The sequence below is a fragment of the Salpingoeca rosetta genome, assembly GCF_000188695.1.
Source record: "Salpingoeca rosetta unplaced genomic scaffold supercont1.5, whole genome shotgun sequence".
In the NCBI taxonomy this organism is placed as follows: domain Eukaryota; class Choanoflagellata; order Craspedida; family Salpingoecidae; genus Salpingoeca; species Salpingoeca rosetta.
In genome coordinates, this window is record NW_004754929.1 from 579448 (window position 1) to 593660 (window position 14213).

Here is a 14213-nt window from a genome sequence, read left to right on the forward strand (position 1 = left end):
CATCACAACACGCTTGAACTGCATGCTGCGTGAGGTTTCCAACGCGCTCATACAGCACAGATTGCATAGCTGCGTCACGCCGATCGCTAGCGGGGCTCCAATTCCGAATACCGTTCGCATCACGCGTGTGTGCGTCCGGCAGCTGCTGTTGCGATTGGGGCCGCCGTCGTCGTCGCTGCTGCTCCCGTCTCATGGTTCGATTTGGATGCGTGACACCGAAAGGCGACGCTTGCGGTTGTTGTTGTTGTTGTTGTTGTTGTTGTTGTTGTTGTTGTTGTTGTTGTTGTGATTGTAGAGGGTCAGAACCAGCAGTGCTGCTTGTTGTGTCACCCAACGTACTCACGTCCAAAGCAAGTGTTGGGATGCCAACACCGGCAGTTTGTGGGCGACGACGAGGCGTCGGTGTCGGTGTTGCTGGAGAGGGCTGTTGCGAGGGCGCCTGTTGGTTTGAGAGTGCTGCAGGCAAGCGAAGTAACAGGGGGCCTGACTGCCCATGGTTGCACTTGATAGTCGTTCTTCCACCTTGCACTTGTGTGTCTGGTGGTGTCGACTGCTTCAACAGGCGTAGCAAAGGGGCAGCAGCTCCATCGCCCCCGAGTGTCTGCTCTTTCCGTGCTGCGTCGTTCTTTGCTGCTCGAAGCTTGGCTGGATCACGCAACAGCGGCTGGCGCTGCTGCTGCTGCTGCTGCTGCCGTGCGTGTTGGTTTTGGTTCTCTTTGCCAGCCTCATCTGTGGTGGTCAGCCGCAGCAGAGGTGGTGGCATCGTGGCCACGTGTTTCTTCCTTGTTGCACTCGCGCTTGAAGTGTGCTGTTTCGTGTGACGGTCGTGCTGCTGCCTTCTTGGTGCAGTTCGCGTTGCGTCATGATCGTTTTGTTGTCGTCGTTGCCCTTTCTGCTGTTGACCTGGCCTTTTCTCACGGGTTGAGCCCGTTGGTGCTGCTTGTCTTTCTGCGTGCTGTGACTGTGCCGCTGCTTGTCTTTCTGCGTGCTGTGACTGTGCCTGTTCTTTCCCCAGCCTCGACCTCTTTCCTTTCTCGTGCTGAGAAGAATGAGTTGATGTCGTGTGTCGATGCTGGCCAACACACACGTGCTCATCCCCCTGGGTATCTCTGGCTTGTTGACGATGCAACACACCGTGGTCGGTGCGATCACGGTCCGTACCGTTTGCGCCGTCACCCCTTCCTCTTGTCACGTGTGTTGGAACACGAGAAATGCCCTTTTGATGCTTTCTCGGCGGTGTTCTCACCCACTCGTTCAACACCTTCACAGGCATCATCTCTCCGCTACTCACGTCCTCTGCTGCTTCGGTGCCCATCGCTTGCTCTCCAACATCGCCCACATCGCCCCTGTGCATCGCGTCTGAAACATCGTCCTCCGCGTCGCATTCTAATGCATCGTTCGATTTCAACTTGCCGTCGCTTGAGCCGCCTCGCCCTTCCCCGCCTGTATTGTTCGCTGTGTCATGTTCCACCTTGCTCTCGTGTCCACGACCAAAGTCCTCAAGTTCGCTCGCACTCTCTTCGGCAGCATCCTCGCTCGTATTGCAACCGCGCTGATGCGGAGAGAGCCACTGCGTTTGTTGGAGGCGCTGTGAAGGCGACACAAGATGGCCACTGCCTTCTCGCTTCAGCGTCCCCCGCAACACGGGCAGTCGGATGGTGGCAAGTGCGTCGTCTGAAGCTGCACTGCGGTTCAGCGGCGCTGTTGCTGTTTGTAAAGATGATGGCATGTTGCCATGCTCACCACTCCAAGCGTGTTTCGCCACACCCAGAACACCCCCACCATCTGCCCTTGCCCCTGCAACCGCCTCCGCCGTGACTTCCTCCTCCTCCTCCTCCTCCTTGTCTTCACCATCATCATCATCGTCATCATCGTCGCTGCTGTCCATCCTTGGCACCGGGACGTGATGGTGGTGATGGCGGTGATGATGCTGAGAGTGAGCGTGCGAGAAACCATGTCCATCGTCTTCATCATAAGCGTAATCATCGTCGTCATTCACATCATTGACATGCGGCACACGCGGATGCGTTGCATCATCGCGTGCTTGCGCTTGATGCGCCATGAGGTCGGAGCTGCTCCTATTGCCGTCGTTGGACTGATCGAAGGTCACGTCGCCGCTGTCTGCATCTGATGGTGGCACGATGACCAGGCCGGGAAAACTCTGCAGAAGTTGCTGCCCTTGCTGCTGCTGTGCGTGCTGCCCTTGCAATTGCTGCTGCCGCTGCTGCTGCTGTTGTATGTTGTCGTGCAAAGATGTGAGCCCGCCGCCACGCAGTCTGTACGGGATTGGCTGTTCCACGGCAGCAGGGTAGTGATGCTGGCGCTGCTTGTGCATGTGCTGGCGCGGCGTTGAAGCCACGCCCAGCATGATTGGTGAGGACTCCGTTGACGCAGCATCCTGCAGTACACCCAAGCCTGGTGTGCGCGGCCCTCTTGCCCCGGAGAAGGCTGTTGGGGTGCACAGCCCCTCGCCGTCCCTGCTGGTTACATCGCGTGTTTGCAGCCCTCCAAATTTGCCGGACTCGCGTGTCGCCATGCTCGTTGCCTGTCCCCCGGACACTGACCAAGACAGGCGCCGCTGAGGGCTGGTGGCGAGCGGTGATGGAGCACAGCCACGGGTTCGCCTTCGGCCATCAGGTGCCAGCAGCACATCTGGTGCCTCGAAGGAAAGCGCACATGCGCCTTCTTCGCTGTACTGCGTGGCAGACGCTCGGGACGTACACCCCATCGTTGCTGTCACATCTGCCGCTGCCGTCATTTCAAGGAGCCACGGGTTGCTGACCATGCCCGCGTTTGAGGGCGACAGCGACAGCAGCAGGGGTGCAGAGCCTGTCATCCTGCCGCTCGCACCACCAGGCACACGCACATCTGCGATGCTCAGGACATTGTCAGCTGCTCGCGGTGATCGACAGAGTGCGGGGCGCGGCTGCAGTGGCAGCTGGCGTGACGGCGTGGAGGAGATGGTGGAGTCTGACGTGCGTGACACAACTGATTCGGAGGAAGACAATAGTGAAGTTGCTGCTACATGCTGCTGTTGCTGTGGCTGCTGTTGCTGTGGCTGTTGTTGGTGTTGCTGCTGTGGCTGCTGTTGTTGTTGCTGTGGCTGTTGTGGCTGCTGTTGTTGTTGAGTAGTTTGTATGCTGGTGGCCGGGCTGTGTTGATGCTTGTTCCTGCTGTTGCTGCGGTGCCGGTGACGCCTCACATGTCGATTGCACTGGCGATACCATTCCCTGTCGAGCTGTTGCGAAAAACTTGGCGGCGTGAGCCCAAGAGCCTCCATCGCCCTCGTGGTGGCAAGAAGGAGGCTTGATGCTTGTGAAGTGGATGGATATGACGAACGCTGGCTTCGGAGCAACGCTTGGCCCGACACAGCGGATGAGACATTGTGCTGTTGAGAATGATGCACTGCACGCTGCTGTTGGCGCGATCTCGCAGCTTCGTTTAGCACACATGCCACATCACCAACGGCCAGTGGTGCCAGGCGCTGTGTGGCCGCGCCAGAGTCTTCCTTTGTTGAGTCAGGTGTTGCAAGGCCGGCCCTCAACGCCAGTAATCGCAGCATGCACTGTTCGTGGTGGTCGCGCTCACCAACTGTAACGTCGAACCTCGTCTCCACATGCGGCAGTCCATCAATGGACGCAGATGCCAAGTAAATGTGCCGCACGCACCGCTGTGCAAACTCTGCAAACGCTGCACAGGCAAAGGGGCCAGCGTGCCGCGCATCTCGGTCGCACCCAAGCTTGACATCGCGCCCAAGATCCGCCAGCGCTGCCAGCTTTGTTCGCAGTCTGCAAAGCACACAAAATCACGCATGCGGTGCGTTGCATGCGTGCGTTGTGTATGTGTGTGTGTGCGCGCGTTGCGTGTGTGCGTGTGTGTATGTGTGTGTGTTGCGTGTGTGCGTTGTGTGTGTGTGTGTGTGTGGTTGCGTGTTTGTGTGTGTGTGTTTGTGTGTGGTTGCGTGTTTGTGTGTGTTACATGTGCATATGTGTGTGTGTGTGTGTGTGTGTAGAACACGACAGGACACAACATAGGTGAGCTTTCAAGGGCACGGTGAATCCGCAGGCGTTGCGACAGCAGGCAAGAGCACAAAGCAAAAACAAGGACAGCAGAATGGACCTTGCGGAGTCGATGACATTTGCAGCCTGAACCTCCTGGGCAATGCTGGCTCGCTTGTACTTGTCTGGAATGCCTTCAATTGCCTTCACCGAGAATTCTTGCACATTGTACGCGCCAAACGCCAACCCTTGTTATGGGGTGTGACCGTGTGTCACCGTGTCGACATGTGTGCATGTGTGTGTTTGTCGATGGGTCCAATAGACGTGAGCATCACGTGAGCATATATTTGTAGTGACATGTGTGTGTGTTGTGCCTGCGCGCAGGCGCAGGTTCACGGCTATGGGTCATTGTGACTGTTGCCTCACAGCAGAAGTGTTAAGCGTTTTCTGTCAGCAGAGCCACTTACCACACTGAGCAAATAGCACAATCGTGTGACCGCTTTCCACTGTGGCAGGTTGGTGCCACAGCAGCGAAAACTTGTCGCGAATGTGCAGGACCCAACACAGGCGAACAACCCTTGATGATGTGTGTAAACGAAATTCGAGGCCGTGAGTTGGATGCAACACGTATGATATGCACAAGGGGTGCTGTGAATGTGACTACGAGAGCGAGTGCAGCGCAATGACTACTGTGTAATATCAAGCCATGCACACACAAACATACACGCAAGCACACGCACACACACACGCGCGTGCACGCATTGCTTTCGTGTTTAAGAAAGTTGTCCCTGAGACGCACCTCTGAATCACGACTGGGTAGTGCTGCAATGGCGGTTCGGCATGACGGTCGATATTTGTAAGTGCTCCCGTCGCGTTGACAATGGCCGCACATGCGCGGACTGCACGTCCAGCAATCGTCCGCAGCACAGCCTCTGCACGCACACAAGGCGGGTGGACAGTTGGACCATGCGAGAGTGTTCGTGCGTGAATGTGAACGAGCGAATGCATAAGTGTGTGTGTGGGGGGGGGAGTGTGTGTGTGGCCGTGTGTGTGTATGTGGATATGTGTATGTGTATATATATATATATACATGTATGTACGTGTGTACGTGTGTGTATATGTGTGTGTATATGTGTGTGTATGTGTGTGTATGTGTGTATGTGTGTATGTATACATATATATATGTGTGTGTGTGTAACGTTGGACAAAACGAGGGAGTGTGTCAAAAAAAAATGACACCGTTGCCCGCCTCAAGCAAGCCTCTTCGTTCATGTGTCTCTCGGGTGAATCGCACACCTGTTGAGCAAGTGGACGCATCAAACTCTTGCGTATCACACAGAAACCCAAACTCGGCGTCATCGCTCTCTGCTGGAATGTCGCGCTGGTGCTCGACCACTGGCGTTATTGAGCCCACGGCCTCGCCAAGCGTCCGCAGGTGGTTCTACGCGTGCGTGTGGGAAGCGGAGGGTGAGAGATGGTGCTTGAAGCGCGTGAGGGCGTGTGCATGCGGTGAGCGTCTGGCCAGTGTGAACTTTGGCTGTGCCTGCTCCTTGGACACACGTTCAACTCGCAGGGCAAGTGAAACAGACCACTCAAACTCGACCAACCTCGAGCAGTGCCAGGACCACATCCACATCTCCCGCGATGACAGCAGCTCGCGTGACGCGGCTTTCCATCCATGGCTGAGGCGCCGCAACACATTACCGACAGCCGTGCATGACACACGCACACAACCATGCATGGCACATACACACACGCACACGAAACACACACGAACACAAACGCACAAACGCACACACACATGCACAATACACAAACACATACACGCACAAAAACATACGGTTTAGTGTTGCTGAAAACCCACTGCACGAGCAACAAAGAACCAGCCATGACATGCCACGCAAAGCCATTCACCTCACACTGTTCCATCCACATTCGATAGAAATGAGAGCACATGGCGCGCGCTGCTTGGATGCGACGTACCGAGAAGTCGGCGTGCCAGCAAGCGCGCAGCAAGATGGGACGAGCGAGAGCAAGAGCGTTTGGAGTGACATCGCGGGCAACAGCAATGGTGTACGCGAGCAACCAATCTCCGCGCGTCTGCAGCAACTCAACGGCCCTGTCCGTCTCATCTGTGCAGATGATAGGCACAAGAAGAAGGGATGCGTTCGGAGAAGTGTGAGGGTGTTCCGGACGAAACTCAGGGATGGGTGGCTGTGATGGTGGAAACGAAGGGGGGGGGGTAGGCCAACCGCTCATCCAACGGCCTGCTTGTTGTGCGAATTATCAACATCATTGTACCCCACTGTGGCGTGCATGCAAGCTTGATGCATTCATTCATTCATTCATTCATTCGTTCGTTCGTTCGTTTGTTCGTTCGTTCGTTTCGTACCTGAGAGCAGGAGCCAGCGATGGAGGCGGGATACGTGCAGTAGCGATTGCTCGTCGTCATCCATGTCATCAATGTCGCACGTTGCGTCCAGACAAGCAGCCAGGCCCTGTGCACAACAACACAAGTGCGCGACACGTGAGAGCATGACAAGGAACATAACATGTAGTCATGCAGCAAAGGTAGCCAGCGCCATGCAGCAAGCGTATGTTGGAACGCTTAGCACCAAGGTGTTCATGCTTGCATGTCCACACGTGCGCATGTTCGCACTCACATGTTGCCTGTTGTGGCCAAGAGTGAAGGGTAAGAACGAGCGAAGACTTTGGGCAACTTGATTCAATGTGTCAGCGATGCGTAGATTGCTGCCGTCCACAATATCTTCGTTCCACCACAACGAACTCAGCGCGGATGGCAGGCCGCACAGCAATTGCAGCTGCTTGCAGGCATTGTCCAGCTGCCCCGCCCTCAGAGCACGGCGTGTCACCGTCACCATGTGTTGCTCCTCATCAACAGTGATGTCTGTTTGTGTGTGTGTGTGTATGTGTTTGTGTGTGCGTGCGTGTGTGTGTGCGTGCGTGTGTGTGTGTGTGTGTGTGTGTGTGTGTGTGTGTGTGTGTGTGTGTGTGTGTGTGTGTGTGTGTGTGTGTGTGTGTGTGTGTTGTAATTGCAGCTGAGCATATTCACACACGTACACATTCAAGGAGATGCGCAAGCACAAACACAAGCAGACGAGAGACAAAAATCACATCTGTTCACATTCATCAAACCTTCAATGCTCGCGTGTGGTTGGGTCGAGCGCTGCCCGAGATATTCGGAGAGCAAAGGCACCCTTCTCGACACACGCGTGTGATCCACAGAGAGACCTGGTATGAATGCATGAAGTAGCAGTAGCATGGGCAGTGCGGTCGTGTCAGTCACATGCACGAATGTGGCAGGGACAAGCGAGCATACGCATGTAACAAGTCACTCACACACGCAAGCACAAACATGTCCACACACACACAAACACGTGCACTCGCACACGCGCAAGCATACGCACGCACACCTGTGATGGTGAGCGCGTCCAAAAGCGGGAGTGCAAGCATGTCCGCCCACATGTGCATGTCTCCAAAGTCACGCCGCCACTGCAGCAGTCGCTCCACTTCCTCCAACTCGCGCATGATTCGATGCCGTTCTAACTCGCGGGCTGTCGGTGCCGTGGCCATCCGCTGCACGCTGTGAATGACGCGGCGAAGTGACGACAGCACAGCGTCCCGGCGCTGGCCCAGCTGGGAGGGCGCTGATATGCCCTCGGTGGCAGCGAGGAACGTGTGCACATCAAGTACATTTCCCGAACCGCCATCGATGGCGGTGGTGGTATCAGAGGAACTGTTGGCGCTGTCCTCCAGGTGTGGCAATTCCTTCAGGAGCGCTGCTCGCACAAGAGGCTGCAATAGCACGGGGAACAGGAGCTGCGCAATCATTGCGGTGTCTGATTTCACTGTTTCTGCCACCGCTGATGGCGGTTGCACAGCGCTGCTCGCGGACTGGACGGTCACGAGTCGTCGAGGCAACCAGACAAGCACTGCGTTCAGATCTGCCGCTGAAAGGCCAGGAAGAACAACACACAGCTGCTGTTCAGCGAGCAGAAGCTGCTCCACGTTGCGGCCAAAGCAACGCGCCGTTGCTCGATACGCGCTCAGCAACAGCACCTCTTGCACAACACTGTCTGTTGGTGCCGTTGCTGTTGTTGGTGCCGTTGCTGTTGTTGTTGCTGTTGCTGTTGCTGTTGCTGTTGCTGTTGCTGTTGCTGTAGGGACAGCAGATGTGCATGCGGCGGCAATGCCGTGCAGCCGAGCCAGAAACGCAGGAGCATCGGTATCGTCGTGCTCCTGCTGCTGCTGCTGCTGCTGCTGCTGCTGCTGGTGGTGGTGGTGGTGGTGGTCGAGGTGGTGGTCACCACCCCCGCCATCGTGGCCATCTTCGGCAGCGCTGCTCAACGATGACGGTGATGGCGGTGATAACGGTGATGGCTGTGGTGGTTGAGGTGGTCGCGATCGACTGCGCGGCAGCTGGCGATGGTGTGACGGAGAAGTGAGAGCACACGCGATTGGGGTTGGGCGATCAAAGGCGAGGACAGCGAGGCGGCGGCCCGTGGATACAGAGACCTGTGCAAAGTGATCACGCAGAGAGTTGTAGCGACGCGCGGGCAGCGGGCACAGCGTGTTGCTGAGTGGCGCCAGCGTTGCCTGAGGCTGCTGCACGTGCACGGAGCCTTGACGCACAACAACGGAATGCAGAGAAACCAAAACAGCGGGAAGAGCACAAGTGTGACACAACAGTCAACTGAGGTTGCCAGTGTGTGCGTGTGTGTCTGTGTGTGTGTGTGTGTGTGTGTGTGTGTGTGTGTCTGTGTGTCTGTGTCTGTGTGTGTGTGTGTGTGTCTGTGTCTGTGTTGGAACTGGAGGCGAGGCAGACAGCTGGAGAACCAAAACAGGTGCTTATGCCAATCCGTCTGTGTGTGTATGTGTGTGTGTGTGCGTGCGTGCGTGTGTGTGCGTGCGTGTGTGTGCCATAGACTTCTGCTCTCGTGGAAGAGATCAATACCTGCTGGCTCGCACAGGGAATATGGCGATGTGTTGACGGGCACCAGCGTCAAGTGACCAGTGGACCAGAGCTGTGAACGGGTGTGTGTGTGTGTGTGTGTGTGTGTGTGTGTGTGTGTGTGTGTGTGTGTGTGTGCGTGTTGGTGAAATCGAAATGTGATCAGGAATGGTACAGGGGAAAAGAGTACATGCAACGCTGTGCAACAAGAAAGAAGGACATGGGATACAATACACACATCACACACACACACACGCAAGCACCAACAAGAAGTAAAATACACGCCTACACATGTACATATGCGTACACACAGAGACAAGTGTATGTATGCTACGCACCAAGATGACGCTCCAGCCCTTGGAGTCCCAGCACATGTCGCGAAGTGTTGCTGCTGGTGTTGGTGCGGTGATGTGCTCTACACAGCATGTCGGTGGGGAGAACCGCTGTGAACCACGCGACGACGATGATGATGACGGTGGTGCAGCGAGCAGAAATGCGAGACAAGCAGTGTTGTCGCAGCCTGTCGCAAAGCATTGAAGGATGTGTGCACAGTGCGGTGTTGAGAACGAGGCTGCCGCGACAGATCATGCATCAGGTTCAGCAAACCGAGGCGCTAATGGCGCACATGCATTCATCCAGCACGCAAACACGCCTCACGTACGCACACAAAAGAATGCACACACGCACGCAAAGGAGCGCACACACACACACGCAAAGGAGCGCACACACACACACACACACGCACACAAAACATACAAACAGACACATACACGCGCAAAACACACAAACAGACACAAACACATACACCCGCACACACAATGCATACACCCACAACACATGAGCACAGGCGTGGGTGCTTCTCTCCGCACCTTCATGCTGTGTTGTGGCCGTTGCCGCGATGCACCAGATGTGGGCCGAGGGCGACAGGCGTGCAAGCACAATCCTGGCCCATGCATCTGAGGCTGTGGATGCGGGCGGTGCCAATGGTATGGCGTGGTGGAGCGCTGAAAGCAGCGTACCATCATCATTAGCAGCAGTAGCAGCATCATCATCATCATCATCAGCAGCAGCAGTAGCAGCAGTTGCAGCAGCAGCAGCAGCAGTTGCAGCTCCACGACCTCCATCACCATCGTCATTAGGCAGCGTGTGTGTCATCATCTTCTCCTCGACAGCAAGTTGTCCGTGGGAGACCAGAACAGGACGTGTTATGTCAGACAAACACAGCGAGATACGAAGCCACGCCACAACGTCATTGCTGCAAGCCAGAAACCGCTGTTGATGCTGTGTCTGTTGCTGTTGTGTCTGTTGTCGTTGCTGATTTGGTTGGTCTGGCAGCGAGGGCATGTGCATATGCTTCCATGCGGGTTCTTCCGTGTTGTCACGGTCGTGGCTGTGTGCTGGGATCATAGCAACGAATACAGCATCCCTGCTTGCCAGCGCTACAACTGTTCTTGAGTCCATACAGGCATCGGTGGTTGGTGATGATCGCCGAGAACACGCCACGCTCAGACCAGGTACTATCATCCGCACCGAAAGGGGGGAGAGAGGGAGAGAACAGGTGAGCTGATGTTGGGGGAAACTTGCGTTTGGCTGGCTCTGTGTGTGTGTGTTTGCTTGTGTGCATGTGCTTGTGTGCATGTGCTTGTGTGCATGTGTGCGTGTGCATGTGTGCGTGTGCATGTGTGCGTGTGCATGTGTGCGTGTGTACTTGTATGTGCTTGCATGTGTGTATGTATGAACTTGCATGTGCTTGTACGGTCGTGGGAATGTATACAATGTAAAGGTGTTTGTGGTAGATCAAGCAGCCTCGGTTCGCTCACGGGTGCATAGGCTTACGATGGTGGGTTGTGATCGTCGCCGGGAGTCTGGCCTTGATTAATGAGGAGGTGGTAATGCCCCACACCGCCAACAGCAATTCAGCCGTGACGAGCACCACGCGTGTTGCTGTGAAAGCAATGTTGTAGGAGCGAGAGGAAAACACGAGAGTAAGAAAAAAGGGAGACAGTGTGAGCGACCATGCATGCGTGAATGCATTTGCGTATATTGCTGTGTGGCAACAGCGTGTACCAGCCAGTTGTGGTGGGATGCATCACCGTCAGCACTCAAGCTGGTCATTTGCAGCCAAGCGCTGACAATGAGCTGTGAACGCACCGCATGGTGAAGCTGCGAGAACGTGGACATTGGTGTTGAGGAGCTGCTTTGGACATCCGTAGCTCTTGAACATGTTGCTGGAGGCGGTTGTTTCCGCTCTCAGCAAAGCCACGGTTCCATTGTCCCGCAACACGACCCATGACGCCTGCACTCGAACATTTCAAAAGCACAGGTGCAGACGCGCTGTGATCAGCTGCACAATACCATGCGATCAATGGACACGCCACTGCTATTGCACGCGCATGCACTTCACGCTCGCATACATGCATGTACATGTACATATGCAACCAACGTGGGTGTGCACATTGTTGTGCATCCCACCTTCCGCACACATCCACAAATACACAAGATACACCCACACAAACACACATCCACACGTCCACAGACAACCACACATCGACAGACAACCACATGAGCATGCTCATGCTTCACTGACGTGATCGGGAAAGGCTGGGTCGCTCACGGCACAGAGCGTGGCCCATGGCAAGTTTGGTCCGCCCTCGATCAACGTCTCCAGCAGCATCGTTGTTGTTGTTGGTTGGCTGGCTTCTGGGCTGTTTGAATGTGGCGGTTGCAGGCCGATATTTGTGGCAAGATATAGCTATTTCTCATCATCCAAGATCGCCTTGGAACACAAGCAGAAGGAAGAGACCAGCAGGGATGCTTGGCCGTGTGTTTGTGCGACCAGTGGTGCGCAGTGGCGCGCTGCTGCAGGGTGTGCGTTGCCTCTCTGTGTCGGCCTCTGCTCAGGGCCAACGCGTGGGGTTTATTGGTCTTGGAAACATGGGTGGGCACATGGCTCGCAACCTGGGTCGTGCCGGCTGCTCTCTGGTTCTTCACGACGTCAACGCGGACATTGCCAACTCGATTGCGTCAGACTGCGCCGACGTGAGTGTGTTTCAGGGTGCCTAAATGTGTGTGTGCGTGTGTGTGAATGTGTGTGCGTTTGAGCGTGCTCCGTGGATGTGTGTGTGTGTGTGTGTGTCTGTTGTGTGAATGTGTCTATGTGTGTGTGTGTGTATGCGTTCTCGTGTGTATGTGTGTTGTGTGAATGTGTCTATGTGTATGTGTGTGTATGTGTGCGTTCTCATGTGTGTGTGTGTGTGTGTTTGTGCTGCTGTTTTGTGTGCTATTCGTTTCATTCCTTGCGCTTACAGTGCCGTCGATGTCGCTTCTCCCCGCTCACTCACGTGCACTGAACTCTGTGCACTGAATTCCTGTGCACCGAATCTCAACTGAACAACAACCAGGCGACCGTTGTGCACACGGCTGCCGAGGTCACTTCGCAGGTCGACACCGTCGTGACCATGCTTCCTGCCAAGTACGATGTCTGCCTGCTTGCGTGATGCACAACCGCGCCCCCGTGTGCGCGCATGTGTAGCGTATGAAGAAGTGTGTGCTCTCCTAGTCGCGTGTAGCTTTGCTGCCGTTGTTGCTTCCTTTATTGCCTGCCTAGCTGTTTCCTCGGTATTTTGCGCGGTGTTCACGCGCTTGTTCGCCTCTTTCTGCGATTTGTTGCCTTCCTGTGTAGCCAGCATGTGAGCGGTGTGTACCGTGATGAGGCCGGCATCTTTAGTGCCATGCAGCCCAACTCCCTCCTGATTGACGCCAGTACCATTGACCCTCTTCTGTCCAAGGACCTTGCTGCAGAGGCCGCCAAGCGCGGCGCCGTCATGATTGATGCCCCCGTCTCTGGCGGTCAGTTTTTCGACCTTGTGGTGTGTGTGTGTGTGTGTGTGTGTGTGTGTGTGTGTGTGTGTGTGTGTGTGTGTGTGTGTGTGTGTGTGTGTGTGTGTGTGTGTGTGTGTGTGGTGTGTGTGTGTGTGTGCCTGTGTGTGTTTGTGTGTGTGCCTGTGTGGGTCTGTGTGGGTGTGGGTGTGTGGGTGTGAGTGACAACTGTATGCTTGTGAAACACACGCGGGTGCATCGCCGTGCAGATGTTTACACTCGTGTGCGAAACTGTTATTTATTTGCACCTGCCGTCACCTTATACCATGAACATGTGTACTCCACCTTGCAGGTGTTGGTGGCGCAGAGGCCGGTACACTGACGTTCATGGTTGGCGGCACTGACGAGGCCTTTGGCCGCGCCAGCGACGTCCTCAAGCACATGGGCAAGAACCTCGTCCACTGCGGCAGCAACGGCACGGGACAGGTGTGTAGGGGGGGGGTGTGATTGGATTGGGTTGTGTTGTGGTTTTCCATGCATGCGGGTGTGTCCGCGCGCGTGTGTGCGACGATGAACGCCTGAACCCTGCACCTCTCGATCACACACACACACGCGCGCGCGCGCGCTTCCACCATGTTTCGTCGTTGCGTGCACAACAGGTTGCCAAGATCTGCAACAACATGCTGCTCGCCATTGGCATGATTGGTACCGCCGAGGCCATGAACATGGGCAAGCGGTATGCTCAGCGGCGTTATGTGTGTCTGTGTGTGTGTCTGTTGTGTGTGTGTGTGTGTGTGTGTTTGTCTGTGTATCTGTGTGTGTGTGTGTGTCAATGTGTGTCTGTGCAAACACATGCACGAGTGTACATGCATGTGTTTAGCTTGGCTTGGGCCGGTGTGGTGGCGGAGATCTGTACGTGCTATTCGCTGTTATTCGCTTTTCGACCCTGCTGTCGCTCACACGCCAATGACGATGGTCCATGCTATCGTCACACCGTTCAGTCTTGGCATGGACCCGAAGGTGCTTGCTGGCATCATCAACACCTCCACGGGCCGCTGCTGGTCGAGCGACACATACAACCCCTGCCCCGGCGTCATGGATGGCGTGCCCTCCAGCCGCAACTACGAGGGCGGCTTTGGCACCGCGCTCATGGCAAAGGTGTTGTTTAAGTTGCTGTTTCAGTTGTTGTTGTTGTTGTTGTTGTTGTTGTTGTTGTTGTTGTTGTTGTTGTTGTTGTTGTTGTTGTTGTTGTTGTTGTTGTTGTTGTTGTTGTTGTTGTTGTTGTTGTTGTTGTTGTTGTTGTTGTTGCTGTTGTTGTTGTTGTTGTTGTTGTTGTTGTTGTTGTTGTTGTTGTTGTTGGTGTTGTTGTTGTTGCTGATGCTGATCTTCTTCCTGATGTTGTTGTTGTTGATGTAGATGTAGAT

At 55.2% G+C, this 14213-nt stretch overlaps 2 protein-coding genes across 2 annotated transcripts in view; one reads left to right on the forward strand and one right to left on the reverse strand.

Annotated features, from left to right (window-relative positions):
• Positions 1 to 11709, reverse strand: part of PTSG_02199 (uncharacterized protein) — a gene marked incomplete at its 3' end in the record, with an annotated part of 13435 nt that extends 1726 nt beyond the window's left edge. Inside the window, exons 1-17 of the mRNA XM_004996628.1 lie at positions 11558 to 11709; positions 11122 to 11266; positions 10807 to 10914; positions 9840 to 10487; positions 9309 to 9490; positions 8974 to 9043; positions 7433 to 8641; positions 7155 to 7250; positions 6662 to 6906; positions 6391 to 6496; positions 5982 to 6130; positions 5606 to 5680; positions 5295 to 5439; positions 4798 to 4930; positions 4466 to 4575; positions 4120 to 4246; positions 1 to 3788 (exon numbers count right to left, since the gene is read on the reverse strand). The exon at positions 1 to 3788 is cut by the window's left edge and continues 1369 nt beyond it. Of these exons, the coding sequence (XP_004996685.1) occupies positions 1 to 3788; positions 4120 to 4246; positions 4466 to 4575; positions 4798 to 4930; positions 5295 to 5439; positions 5606 to 5680; positions 5982 to 6130; positions 6391 to 6496; positions 6662 to 6906; positions 7155 to 7250; positions 7433 to 8641; positions 8974 to 9043; positions 9309 to 9490; positions 9840 to 10487; positions 10807 to 10914; positions 11122 to 11266; positions 11558 to 11644 (7423 nt within the window). The 5' untranslated portion in view covers positions 11645 to 11709. The remainder of the gene's footprint in view (positions 3789 to 4119; positions 4247 to 4465; positions 4576 to 4797; positions 4931 to 5294; positions 5440 to 5605; positions 5681 to 5981; positions 6131 to 6390; positions 6497 to 6661; positions 6907 to 7154; positions 7251 to 7432; positions 8642 to 8973; positions 9044 to 9308; positions 9491 to 9839; positions 10488 to 10806; positions 10915 to 11121; positions 11267 to 11557) is intronic.
• A 72-nt stretch (positions 11710 to 11781) lies between these two features.
• PTSG_02200 (3-hydroxyisobutyrate dehydrogenase) overlaps positions 11782 to 14213 on the forward strand; it is a gene marked incomplete at its 5' end in the record, with an annotated part of 2994 nt that continues 562 nt past the window's right edge. The window contains 6 exons of the mRNA XM_004996629.1: positions 11782 to 12009; positions 12372 to 12442; positions 12653 to 12819; positions 13142 to 13275; positions 13449 to 13525; positions 13791 to 13947. Coding sequence (XP_004996686.1) covers positions 11782 to 12009; positions 12372 to 12442; positions 12653 to 12819; positions 13142 to 13275; positions 13449 to 13525; positions 13791 to 13947 — 834 coding nt within the window. The remainder of the gene's footprint in view (positions 12010 to 12371; positions 12443 to 12652; positions 12820 to 13141; positions 13276 to 13448; positions 13526 to 13790; positions 13948 to 14213) is intronic.